The sequence below is a fragment of the Hyaena hyaena genome, unplaced genomic scaffold (assembly GCF_003009895.1).
Source record: "Hyaena hyaena isolate Hyena2069 unplaced genomic scaffold, ASM300989v1 scaffold_1114, whole genome shotgun sequence".
NCBI lineage: Eukaryota > Metazoa > Chordata > Mammalia > Carnivora > Hyaenidae > Hyaena > Hyaena hyaena.
This window is the reverse complement of record NW_024081733.1, coordinates 344452-358668: the sequence shown is the minus strand read 5'-3', so window position 1 is coordinate 358668 and position 14217 is coordinate 344452. Positions and strand designations below refer to the sequence as shown.

The following is a 14217-nucleotide window of genomic DNA, read 5'->3' as shown; positions in this document are numbered from 1 at the left end:
CCGGGCGCCCCTTTTCTAGATCCATTAGGTGTAAGGTTAGGTTGTACATTTGGGACTTTTCTTGCTTCTTGAGATAAATCTGAATTGCAGTATATTTCTCTCTTAGGACTGTCTTTGCTGCATCCCAAAATACTGTCATGTTTCCATTTTCATTTGCTTCCATGTATTTTTGAATATTTTTTTTTACATTTATTCATTTTTGAGAGAGTGCAAGTGGGGCGGGGTCAGAGAGACACAGAATCTAAAACAAGTTCCAGGCTCTGAACTGTCAGCACAGAGCCTGATGTAGGGCTCAAATGCATGAACTGTGAGATCACTACCTGACCGAAGTCGAAAGCTTAACCAACTGAGCCACAAAGGTACCCCTGATTCCATGTATTTTTTAAATTTCTTCCTTAATTTGTCAATTAATCCATTCATTCTTTAGTACAATGTTCTTTAACTTCCATGTATTTTAGGGCTTTTAAAATTTTTTCTTGTGGTTGAATGTAAGTTTCATAGCATTGTTATCTGAAAAGAGGCATGGAATGATCTTGATTTTTTGTACTTCTTGATTTTTTTGTACTTCTTAAGGGCTGACTTGTGACCCAATGTGATCTATTCTGGTGAATGTTCCATGTGCACTTGAGAAGAATGTGTATTCTGCTTTAAGGTGAAATGCTCTGAATATATCTGTTAAGTCTATCCATTCCAGTGTGTCATTCAAAGCCATTGTTTCATTGTTGATTATCTGCTTAGATGATCTGCCCATTAATGTAAGTGGAGTTTTAACATCCTCTACTATTACTGTATTATTATCAAGGAGGTTCTTTATGTTTGTTATTAATTGATTTATATATTTGGGTGCTCAAGTTGGGGGCATAAATATTTACAGTTGTTACCTCTTCTTGATAGATAGACCCCTTAATTATGATATAATGCCCTTCTTCATCTATTGTTACAGTCTCTGTTTTAAAGCCTAGTTTGTCTGATTATAAATACGGCTACCCCAGCTTTCTTTTGATCTCCATTATCATGACAGATGGTTCCCCTCACTTTCAACGTGCAGGTGTCCTCAGGTCTAAAATGAGTCTTGTAGGCATCATATAGATGGATTTTTTTCCTCCATTCTGTTACCTTATGTCTTCTGATTGGAGCATTTAGTCCATTTACATTCGGAGTGAGTATTGAAAGATATTGATTTAGCGCCATTGTGTTGCCAGTAGTGTTGGTGTTTCTGGTGATGTTTTCTGGTCCTTTCTGGTCTTTGTTGCATTTGATCTGTTGTTTTCTTGCTTGGTTTTTCTCCACTAATAGAGTCCCCCTTAAAATTTCTTGGAGGGATGCTTTAGTGGTCATGAACCCCTTTAGTTTCTGTTTGTCTGGGGAAGTCTTTATCTCTCCTTCTATTCTGAATGACAGTCTTGCTGGATAAAGACTTCTTGGATGCATATTTTTCTCATTCAGCATGTTGAATATTTCCTGCCACTCTTTTCTGGCCTGCAGTGTTTCTGTGGACAGATCTGCTGCAAACCTGATCTGTCTTCCCTTGTAGATTAAGGAATTTATTTCACCTTACTGCTTTCAGAATTCTTTCTTTGCATGTTTATTTTGTGAATTTGATTATGATATGCCTTGGCGATGATCAGCTTTTGTTTAATTTAATGGGAGCTCCCTGTGTTTCTTGGATTTTAATGCCTGTATCCTTCTCCAGATTAGGGAATTTTTCAGCTAATTTGTTCAAATAAACCATCTGCCCTCTTTTTCTCTCTTCACTTTCTGGGACTTCTATAATACGAATGTTGTTACATTTTAATAAGTTGCTGAGTTCCCCAAGTCTGCCTTCCTGTTCTATGACCTTTATTTCCCTCTTCTTTTCAGCTTCATTACTTTCCATTTTTTCTTCTATATCACAGATTCGCTCCTCTGCTCTATCTGTCCTTGTTTATATGGCCTCAATTGGGAATTGAATCTCAGTTATAGCATTTTTAATGTTGACCTGCCTATATTTTAGTTCTTTATCTCTGCAGTAAGAGATTCTCTAGTGTCATCTATTAATTTTTTTCAAGCCCTGCTGATATCTTTATAATTGTTGTTTTAAGTCTAGTTCAGACATCTTTCTTATATCTCCTTTGAGTAAATCTGTGGCCATTCTTTCTTTGGTGTTAATTCCTACAACATTTTTTGTGATAAAGGGACTGAAAGCAAAATAAAATAAAATAAATTTTAATGGAAGAAAACAAAAATTTTTTAATAAAGTACATAACAGAAGCTAGATCTTAGGTTTGTTTTGGTCTGATTGTTAAAAGAAGCTTGATAGAAAAAAGGTAGAAAGAAAGAAAAGAAACAGAAAAAAGAAAAAATATTAAGAATAAATATATATACTAAAGTAATTAATTTAATAATAAAATTTAAAAATTGTTACTTATGTATCAATAAAAAGGAAGAAATAAACAAAAACATATAGAAAAACAAAAACAACAAGAAATACAATTTAAAAAACTCTGAACAATGCTATTTCCTTCCCCCTAAAGCTGAAGCTTTGCACCACTCTATGATCAGTATACTTTTTGAGAGTAAGGGTTTTGTGCTGGCCTTCTGGGTTTGGGGCCTGTTGCTCTGATTCTTAGGTGTAATTGCTGTAGTGGAGATGTGCCTGTGGATCACAGTGAGAGTTTGTTTGGTGCAGCAGTTCTGTTCTCCACTTGATAGCAGTTTTGCTCAATGAGGTGGATCAAGCTGCTGAGTGCAGGGGGAAAATGGCTTTGCCTGTTCTCTCACCTCAGGAGCATACCACCACTCTTCAGTTAGCCCTCAGAGCCACTTTGACAGTGATTCTGCCTGTGTCCCTCATTTCCATCAGATACCTGCCTTCACCCTGTCTGGTTCTGAGCTGTACATCTTCCAAATGTCACAGACCTCCTGTATATTATATCAGGCACAGCTATGTTTCAAAACCCCATATTTCAGAGACTCCTGCAGCACTGACCCAGAGTGATCCTTTGGGGGAAAGTCTCCCTGCATTTTGGCCAGTGCCAACTTGTCACAGAAGATAGCTGGGAGACCACATGGTGGATCAGAGTTTATGGTTGCAACACAGCCAGCACCAGTAATGGAAGCTCTCAGCAGACTCTCTGCTCCTATACTGTTGAATGAGATAGCTCAATGGTGCCCATGGGATTCTTTGTCCATGGAGAGGATGTTTCACCTCTCCTAAATGCAGTTCAAGCTGTGGCTGGAGTCTTAGAAGACAGCCACGTATCTTCACAGCAGTTGGGAGTGTATGGTGAATCACAACACACAAGGACACCAGTGTTTACAGACCTTCACCAGCTGGTGTTCCTATGCTGGTGAGCAGGACAGCTTGATGGTACCTGCGGGGTTCTTTGCTTGTAGAGAGGCTGTATCACCTCTACCAAATGCACTCCAAGCAGGCGAACCACTTCTCCACATGTGACCCTGGAGAAGGCTGCCCACTTCTGGAGATCAGCTCTGCTCTCCCACAAGAGCACTACTCAGCTTCCCAGGCACAAACCTGGCAATGTTGCAGACCTCTGAAACTTCAGATTCTTCACTCTGTTCTTTATAGAAAACTGGTGATATTGTAACCCTCTCCTTGTTCCCCATCAAAGGTTTTGGGGAGTTGTTTTCTTGTGCAGTCACCTGTGCATGTTTTCACTCTTTTTTCCCCCATGCTTCTCTCTCTTTCCTCCTTCTCTCTGGCTACTCCCACCACTGTCAGTACTCCCTCCCCCTGGGGAATGCCCACAGCTCTTTTTTCCCACAAACTCTTTCATGTCATTCCTACCTTCCACAGGTTGTTTTTCTAATGTTTAGATGTGTAGCTTTGTTCTCTAAGACTTCTGATCAATTTATTGGGTGTTCTGAATGATTTGATATTTTGCTGTGTTCAGTGGACGAGGCAAGCTTAGAGTCACCCTATTCCTCCACCATCTTACCTACATCCCCTCAAGTTCCTTTTTTATAAATGGGATAATAACAGCCATCTTTTTTACCCTTTTATAAGGCAAAACAATATAACATGGAAATAAATTTTGAATAAAGAAATAAAATTTTCTCCCATCATCCTGCCTACCTAACACAACTCTTTTTGTGGTTCTGTGCCATTGAGGGTCACCTCTTAGGCCAGGAGTCACGGGACAGAGAGACTAAAGACAGAAGCAGACTAAAGCCAGAGGCCATAGTCTAGTGTGTAGAGCAAGAGCACCCATGGGACGGGCTGGAGCAGAGGAAAAAGCCAGCTACTAAGGCAGAAGAAAGGTGTTGTAGACTCTAAGTCTAAAGTTCTCTCTTGGCCAGTAAGAGAACAGACACAGGATTAAAATCAAGAGATGGCTAATGTCCAGGAAAAGACAAGAGCCCTGAATAAGGGTCCTTACACCATTTTTATTAGGATCAGAAGGCTTACAAACATGTAATGGACATGCACAAAGAGAAAATAAATCTGTGAACATTAACTCATAGAAGTGAGGAAAAGGGGGCCTTGAAGATATTTGGGTTTAGGGGTTTGGGTTAATACAAAACAAAATCCTGGCACCTGGCAGTCCACTGAAAGGTTGATTACAGCAGACATGAGGCACCACCTGTTTATCTTAGCTAGCCTAGGGGATGAGACAGATAAGATACGTGACCTCAGGGTTTCTTTTGTTAATCATCTCTGCTCTGGGCAGCTTCACCTGCAGCACAGTGCAGTGGTTTATAGCCCTGTTTACCTGTTTACTTAATTTGGACCTTTCTTCCTGTGAAAGCTATATAGCTTTCTGCTATAGTACTAAATTGGGGGGCGCTTTTGCCCTGAATGCCTAATCTTGTTTATCTCATATACCTATGTACTGGGGCCTTTGTCCCCCCTCTCTATTCTGGGGGCCTTGTTCCCCTCTATCCTGGGGGGCTTTGCCCCTCTTTGCTATATCCTGGAGTCCTAATCTTGTTTACCCAAGCTTGGGTGAGAGCATCCTATGGCTTTGTAATTCTTTATGTCTTGTTAATCCATTAGTGTAAGCACGTGGAATCCTAAGATTATTATCCACAGAAAGGAGATGCCAAATTTGAGTGATGGATAACAGCTAGGAAGTACCTCAAAACCAGAGAGTAGAGAGCTAGTGAGAGGACAACAGTGTGCTGCAGAGGGGCCTCCTTCCAAAGTTTTGTGGCCCTTTCACGTAGGCAGGCTTCAAGTTGTCTTAAATACCTTTGAAACCATGCCAATACATTTTGTTCATGTACATTTTGAAAAATACATTCTGAGTATATATACATTTCATTGAGCTTATCTTCAATACTTTCCATGTCACAAGTCTTTATAATGATCCCTTCTAATGGCTTCCAAATAATGCAATTTTGTCCATAGTCCATAATTAACATTCCTGTGTATTAACTTTTTATTTTCTTTAATTATTTCCTTAGAATAAATTCACAGGTGTGGGATTACTGAACCACAGAGTATACATTTGGAATTTAACAACCAGAAACATGTTTTATTTTTGAGGAAGATAAATGAGCTATAGTTCTTCTAGTCCCCTTCCTCTTCTAGAACTGAGTAGTGGACCCTGTAGAGCTTTGCTGTCCAATTAGCCACATGTGTGGTTTAAGTTAAATTAATTAAAATTAAATAAAATTCAAAATTCATTTCCTCAGTTGCACTAGCAACATTTCAAGTACCCAGTAGCTACACATGCCTAGTGGCTACTGTATTGGAAAGCATAGAGACAGAACATTTCCATCATTGTACAAAATTCTTCTTTAAGAATTTCTTAAAAGGTCATGGTTGGCATTTTGAGTGAGAGTTATTTGTGGTGTGGGACTTTCCTCTGCATTGAGAGGCTGTAGAGCATCTCTGTCCCATATTCACTACATGCCAGTAATGTTCTCTCTTGAATAAGTCTAATAGCAAAAAATCTTCCACATTTGCAAATGTCCCACAAAAGAATGAAATTATCCCCTTTTGAGACCCACTGAGCTTCTATCTTAGAATAAAGAATCTCCTAACTTTTGGAGATGGCTTCAGGTTGGCTCTGCCTGGAGAAAGAAAAGCTTAGAAAGGTGGCTTAGAAGAATAGCCCTGGCTCAGGGCCTAACTGCACTCCATTCCCATTTTCCTCCCTTCTCCTATTGGTCTGTTTCTTGCTTTTTGGTAATTGCAGGAACAAGACTCTTCAGATGGAGAAGATTAAGTCACGTTTGAAGGCTGAGTTTGAGGCCCTTGAATCAGAGGAGAGGCACCTGAAGGAATACAAGCAGGAGATGGACTTGTTGCTACAGGAGAAGATGGCCCATGTGGAGGAACTCCGACTGATCCATGCTGATATCAATGTGGTATGTAGCCGACTTCCAGAAGACTACCTCTGGGCCTTCTGAGAAGTAGACACGTAGTGAGTACCGTGGCCTCTCCTTGTGGTGTGGCTGTGGCCAACCAACTTGGGGGAATAGGCATCAGGTTGTAGTTGAATGGAAGAATCCAGGAGTTCTGAGATCTAGTCTTGGCTCTGTCACTGATTGACTGTATATCAGTGGTCAAGTCCCTTTTTCTTCTAGGCCTTATTTTCCTTCTCTTTACTATGACAGGGATTCAGTCACCTCTAAGGTCTCTTTCAGCACTGATGTACTCTCATTTTGGGAGTTGAGAGTTAGCCTTGAGGTAAAGCAGAGCAGACAGCTGCCCCTAGGGTCTAGCTCAAAGGGCTCCAAAGTTTCCGAGTAGGCTAAACAAATAATCTCTGCCAGTCTACTAAAATGAGGCTCCCTCATTAGAGTCTCTCTTTTGGAGATACTTGGAACATGGGGAAAAAAATGCCTACTAAGGTGATAAGCTCCTCACTTTCTGGAGTTATTCAAGTATAGTCTGAATGATCACCTGTTTGAGCTGCAGTATTGATTCCTGCACCAGGAGGAAAATTGGAGGTGCTGACTTATAATGTCCTTTCCAATCCTTAGAGCCTACGACAATGGAAAATATTTTTTAAAAATTACATTGAAGGAGTTACGTTTCTATTCTTGGGAGACTCATTTTTATGACAATACTTATTTCCTGAAATTTCCAAGCTTAGGACCTTAAAGGAAATATAGATGTGATTTAGACAGTAGTAACTTGGTATTTTCTGTGTCACAAGATCACAGGGTTCCAGGGTCTCATGAGGAGTTGGCATTTCTGCTGCCAGCTAACCAAGGATACAAAGCCAATGTGGTTAACAAAATATTAGCTGGGGCTGAGAATCTAAGACAGTTGATCTCAAACTTAAACATACATCAAAGTCACCTGGAAGAGGCTCTTAAAATATAGACTATTGGACTCCACCCCAGAATTTCTGATTTTGTATATCTAGGGTGGTGTCTGAGAATTTGCATTTCTAATGAGTTTCCAGATGGTGCTAATGCTGCTGATCTAGTGACCACATTTTGAAAACCACTGATCTAAGAGAAAAGCCACTAGCTTGGGAAGCAGAAGTCCTGAGTTTTTGTCTAGGTTTTTCCCCTAAGAAGTATTTCTCCGAGGAAGTTTCTTCTTCTTTCTGAGTCTCAATTATCTGATCTGTAAAATGTTGGTGGGGCATACTAAATGAGCTCCAAGGTCCATTCTAGCTTTAAAGTTCTATATTTGAATAATAACTACCTTTTATTGAGCCTTTACTCTGTGGTAGTCCCTGTACTGAGAGCTTTATATGCATTCAATCACTGAAGTTTCCTAAGATTATATGAAGTAGGAACTATTATTATCACCATTATACAGATGAAAAAACTGAAGCTTGAAGAGAGTCACATAGACTACATGGTGAATTAAGGACATGACAATAGATTGGCCTGGCTCTGGAGTCTGTGCTATTTTATCCATTTAGCTGTAGAACCTTGTAGAGAATGTTGCTGTCTTTTCTTGGTACCTACCTCACTCCATGTTTCAGATGGAAAACACCATCAAACAGTCTGAGAATGACCTAAACAAGCTGCTAGAGTCTACACGGCGGCTACATGATGAGTATAAGCCACTGAAGGAACATGTGGATGCTCTCCGCATGACTCTAGGCCTGCAGAGGCTCCCTGACCTATGTGAAGAGGAGGAGAAGCTGTCCTTAGAGTAAGCTGCTTGCTCCCTGTCCCCACAACATAGACACACAACACACACACACACTTACACACACATGTAGTGGCACATATGCACACATAAAATCTGGTTTAAAAAGTATGGTACCCAGTCCTAGCCCCAAGACTGTCAGTGGTTGACTCATTTTATGACCTTGGGCAAGTCCCTGTACACCAAAATAACGATGATTAGAATAGTATTTCTAGGTGGATTTTAAAATTATTTGTGCAATTTTGGTAACACAAGACTGTGTCTGACTGTGTGTGTGTGTGTGTGTGTGTGTGTGTGTGTGTGTGACTCTTACAAGGTCAGTTCCCAAGTCAAAGTTTAGAAGGGGTATCTGTAAACCTTTGAAAACATAAAATGCTGGGCTTTCATGGTCTCCAGGGGCTAGCCTGGAACTTCATCTTAAGACCCAGAATTAAGAACTACACTCACCTTTCAGAGACAGTTCAGTTCAGTAGAAGGAAGCCGACTTCCTTAAGGTAGAGCAAGCTCCCTATGGATGTTATGAGCTTCTTATTCTGAGAAGTATGTCAGTATAGGCCTTAATGGGAATATTGCAAAGGTACATGGGATAAACAATAGGCAAATTCCCTTTAAGGACTTTGCTAGCCCTGGGATTCTTGATTTTCTGGATCTGTCAGAGCCAGAGAGCAGAAATATAACCCTTCCAAGACAATGGGTCAGATACCCAAGGGGAACCTTGTGCTGGGAGGGTGCAGGAACTTTCTATACAGAGCCACAGCCAAACCCCTTTGGTTCTGTGGCATGGAGCCTTTAGGAGGGGCAAGGTTCTCCATGCTTTCAGAATGATCCAGCTAATGTCTTTCATCTCCAAAGTTACTTTGAGAAGCAGAAAGCAGAGTGGCAGACGGAGCCTCAGGAGCCCCCCATCCCTGAGTCCCTGGCTGCTGCAGCCGCTGCTGCCCAACAACTCCAAGTGGCTAGAAAGCAGGACACTCGTCAGACAGCCACCTTCAGGCAACAACCCCCACCTATGAAAGTAAGTGAGCTGGGTAGGGGTTGTGGACGAGGAAAGGTTTCTTCAAGTAGCTTCATAGAAAACTGGGACTGGGGCTTTGGAGTTACCTATTTGATGCCTTTCTAAAACAGCCTTTGCTTAGGACACAGAAGAAGGGGTGTTGTACATATACTGTAGTGGACCAGCTGGGTTTTTTTTCTTCTAAGATTTTATTTAAATGTAAGTTAGTTAACATATACTGTAGTAGTGGTTTCAGGAGTAGAATTTAGTGATTCATCACTTACATATAACTCCCAGTCTTCATCATAACAAGAGCCCTCATTAATGCCCATCACTCATCCACCATCCCCCACCCACCTCCCTTCCAGCAACCCTCAGTTTGTTCTCTGTATTTAAGAGCCTCTTATGGTTTGTCTCCCTCCCTCTGTGTTTTTATCTTATTTTATTTCCTTCCTTTCCCCTATGTTCATCTATTTTGTTTCTTAAATTCCACATATGAGTGAAATCATATGGTATTGGTCTTTCTCTGACTGACTTATTTCATTTAGCATAATATACTCCTTCCATCCATGTTGTTGCAAATGGCAAGATTTCATTCTTTGTGATGGCTGAGTAATATTCATACACACACACACATACACACACACACATACCATATCTTCTTTATCCATTCATCAGTCAATGGACATTTGGGCTCTTTCCATAATTTGCCTATTGTTGATGGTGCTGCTATAAACATTGGGGTGCATGTTCTCCTTCCAATAACTATTTTTGTATCCTTGGGGTAAATACCTAGTAGTCCAGTTGCTAGATCATGAGGTAGTTCTATTTTTAACTTTTTTGTCTTATTCAAGTTAGTTAACTTACAGTGTAGTCGTGGCTTCAGGAGTAGAACCCAGTGATTCATCTCTTACCAGTGCTCATGATAAAAAGTGACCTCCTTAATTCCCATCACCCATTTAACCCATCCCACCACTCCCCTCCCCTCCAGCAACGCTCAGTTTGTTCTCTGTATTTAAGAAAATCTTATTGTTTGCCTCCCTCTGTTTTTATCTTGTTTTTCCTTCATTTCCCCTACATTCATCTCTGTTGAGTTTCTCAAAAAACACCTATGAGTTCAATCATATGATATTTGTCTTTTTCTGACTTATTTTACTTAGCATACTACCCTTCCATCCACATTACTCCAAATGACAAGATTTCATTCTTTGTCATTGCCAAGGAGTATTCCATCATATATATACACACCACATCTTTATTCATTCGTCAGTCGATGGACATTTGGGCTCTTTCCATAATGTGGCTATTGTTGATAGTACTGCTATAAACATTGGGGTGCATGTGCTCCTTTGAATCTGCATTTTTGTATCCTTTGGATAAATTCCTAGTAGTGCAATTGCTGGGTAGTAGGGTAGTTCTATTTTTCTTTTTTTTTGAGGAAGATCCATACTGCTTTCCAGAGTGGATGCACCATTTTCCATTCACACAAACAGTGCAAAAATGGTTCCCCTTAGCATCGTTTTATGTGTCTGTAAAGAGCCTAAGTGTCCATCAACTGACGAATGGATCAAGAAGCTGTGGTTTATCTATACAATGGAATACTACATTGCAATGAGAAAGAATGAAATCTGGCCATGTGTAGCAACATGGATGGACCTTGAGGGTGTTATGCTGAGTGAAATAAGTCAGGCAGACAAGGACAGCTACCATATGTTTGCACATATAGGAGGATTAGGAGGAACTTAACGGAGGACCGTGGTGAGAAGAAGGGGAAAAATAGTTGTGGAGAGGGAGGGAGGCAAACCGTGAGAGATTCTTGAATGCTGAGAACAAACTGAGGGCTGACTGGGGTGGGGGAGAGGGGAAGGGCATGGGCATGGAGGAGGGCACTTGTGGACATGACCACTGGGTGTTATATGAAAACCAACTTGACAATAAACTACTAAAAATTAAAAAAGATAAATAAATGGTTCCCCTTTCTCTGCATCCTTGTCAACATCTGTTGTCTTCTGAGTTGTTAATTTTAGAGATTCTGACAGGTGTGAGGCAATATCTTATTGTGGTTTTGACTTGTATTTCCCTGATGATGAGTGATGTTGAGCATTTGCTCATGTGGCAGACCAGCTGGTTTTATTTCCTCACATTCCCAGAGGGGCTACAATGCAGGGAGATTGACAGGCTCTGCTAAAGCATATTTTTTTAAAAAGTTAGAAATGAGACTTGCACAAATATATAGTGAGCAAGTGTTGTTAATGAGGAAGTCAGCAGGATACAAAGCTGGTTCGAAAAGCATTTAAGAAACACATATAGGGACGCCTGGGTGGCTTAGTCGGTTAAGCGTCTGACTTTCGCTTAGGTCGTGATCTCGCGGTTCGTGAGTTCGGGCTCCGCGTCGGGCTCTGTGCTGACTGACAGCTCAGAGCCTGGAGCCTGTTTCAGTCTGTGACTCCCTCTCTCTCTGACCCTCCCCTGCTCACGCTGTCTCTCTCTCTCTCCTAGAAATAAATAAAACATTAAAAAACAAAAAAGAAATATATATATATATATATATATATATATATATATATATATATATATATATATATATAGTAAGGGAAGGAAAGGAATGCTGAAATAAGTTTGGAAATTGCAGAACTGGTTGATGTCCTACAGGGCAGTAAACTGTAACCTTTGTAATTATCTTTCCTTTGAAACAGAAATAATCTGTATGTCTACTGGGCAAAAACCATTTGTTGCTTATTAGCATAAATCAGAGTTTGGGCCCTGATCAATAGTAAATAGTCAAATAAAGGAACATTCTCCTAAAGCAGGGATCAGCAAACTAGAACCCACAGGCTGAGTCTGATTTGCTCCCAGTTTTTGTAAATAAAGTTTTATTGGCATACATGTATGCTTGTTTTTTATGTATTGTCTGTAGTCTCTTTCATGTAGAATAGAGTTGAATAGTTGTAACTAAGACCATGTGACCTAAAGACTCTAAAATATTTATTCTAAAAAAATATAATAAAACAAAATATTTATTCTCTTGGCATTTGTAGAGAAAGTTTACTAATATCTGTCCTAGAGAATGGAATAATCCTTGATAGGGCCTGTTGGACCATGTTTTAATATAATATTAAGTGGATATATAAGTTTCATTTTGTCTTATATCCCAGTTTTGGATATTTTTCCTCAGTACCCCTCTTTGACCCTCATTCGTTTATAGCCCTTACATCTGTTACATCTGGCACTGATCTCTCTACTTGAGAGATCAATTCTACTTGAGTCTCAGTCATTAATTACTACTCCTTTCTGTTGGGAAATCACAATTGCTTCCTGGGGATCAGAAGGCTGAACCATAGGCTAGAAGAATCTGATCACTAACTTTCTTTGTCTGTGTCCTTTCACCAGGCCTGCTTGTCATGTCATCAGCAAATTCATCGGAATGCACCTATTTGTCCTCTGTGCAAAGCCAAGAGTCGGTCCCGGAACCCCAAAAAGCCAAAACGGAAGCAGGATGAGTGAAGAGATGGGGAATACATAGAGCTCTACTGCTCATAACCCTTCCCCTTGGCCAGAATGATTAATGTCCTGATTTGAAACCACCCTACCCTACCTCTACCAAGTTTCCTATTTAATGTGATGGAAGCACAACCCCTCTCACTTTGCTCTTATTTCTTTCTTCTCTTGGAATTTCTGATTTAAGAAGAGATATGGTTCAGGCGCTAATGACAGTGTGTCTGATGATACCTTCTTTCCCACCCACATTTAAATCCCTGCCCTTGTTTGAAGTTGAGGGAAGGACAGAAGACCCAGGTGTGATTCTTTGCCTCTTGTGTCTGAGACTTGGGGCCTAAGGGCTGAGGGTTTGAAGAGGCCCTTGCTCCAGTGTGCCCCCCTCCTTAGGCTCTGAAAGGACAATAGTATTCTTGCAGGACTTTCCAATACCCTTGGTGTATATTTCTCCCCCACTGCCACCCTCATCTCATTTCATCTAATCAAGGTCCAGAAGTAACTTGGACAAGGCCTCCTTTTCCTATTCATTTGGGAGGCTTGGCTGTTATTATGGAGTTCACTCCCACCCTAGTCTCCCAGATATACTAAAGTTCTCACATACCAGGCTGTGTGTCTAGAAATCCTGAGACTCATGGGTCTTTCTCCCATAACCCTAGCTTTTCAAATCAGTGACAGAAGTTCCCCACTGTTAAATTAGGGAGCCACATCCACTCCACAGGTCCTTTATAACTTGCTGCCTAAATAAATCATTTGGGCTCTAATGTAAGAGCTGGCTTAGGTTGTGAGGGACCCCATGCCAACTTCTGTGTTGCCAAATGTTCAAAACCATTTTTGTTAAAAACCATTAATATGGTACTTACATACTGATATATCTGAGAATCAAGTGAGTGCTAACCATTTCACACAGGTAGGAGGGTGGGACTTTCATTCGTCCTTCCCTCACTTAGGTCTGCCCTCTTCTGTAAGGAAGCCTCAGCTCAGGTCATCTGCTGGCCATTCCCTATCCTATAGATTCTCCAGGTGGCCTTCCCTTAGAAAAGAAAAGGCACTAGGCTTCCCAGGCCCTGTAGCTCTCTTCTCTACCAAAATCAGATGTCTAGTTAAGTTACTCTTATACTTAAAGGACAGAGATCGGAGTTGGCTGAGTGAAAAAGTTTTAACCCCAAGTCTCAGTCCCTGGCTAGGGAAAGGGGAATATTTTCCCTTCTTTCCTTAACTGTAGTTTTAAGTTGCTGGTGTTAGTGTGTTCATAATATAAAAAAGTTCCTCTGATCTTTGTAAGTAAGAGTGTTACATCTGTACAAATTCTTTTAAATAAACATTTGTTCATTGGAGTGAATGTTGACTGAATGCCTATAAGTACCAAGTAATATAAAAGATATAGTGCCTTTTCCCCTTCTGGGTAGCTCTTCTTCACTTTTTTTTTAATGTTTCATTTATTCTTTGAGAGTGAGATAGAGACCACATTAGCAGGGAAGTGTCAGAGAGAGAGGGAGACACAGAATCCGAAGCAGGCTTCAGGCTCTGAGCTAGCTGTCAGCACAGACCCGTCGTGGGGCTTGAACCCACTATCCGTGAGATCATGACCTGAGCTGAACTGACTGAGCCACCCATGCGTCCCAGCTTTTCTTCACATTTAATCCCTCTGCCCTATAAATGAGGA

The 14217-nt window shown here is 40.7% G+C and overlaps 1 protein-coding gene across 2 annotated transcripts in view; it reads left to right on the top strand.

Moving 5' to 3' along the window:
• Window positions 1-13893, top strand: part of ZC4H2 (zinc finger C4H2-type containing) — a 35277-nt gene extending 21384 nt beyond the window's left edge. Inside the window, exons 2-5 of one of the 2 annotated variants that reach the window (XM_039222302.1) lie at window positions 6144-6315; window positions 7896-8068; window positions 8918-9080; window positions 12450-13893. In XM_039222302.1, the coding sequence (XP_039078233.1) occupies window positions 6144-6315; window positions 7896-8068; window positions 8918-9080; window positions 12450-12563 (622 nt within the window). In that variant the 3' untranslated portion in view covers window positions 12564-13893. The remainder of the gene's footprint in view (window positions 1-6143; window positions 6316-7895; window positions 8069-8917; window positions 9081-12449) is intronic. The other variant, XM_039222303.1, reaches the window with a different exon arrangement.
• The last annotated feature ends 324 nt before the right edge of the window (window positions 13894-14217 follow it).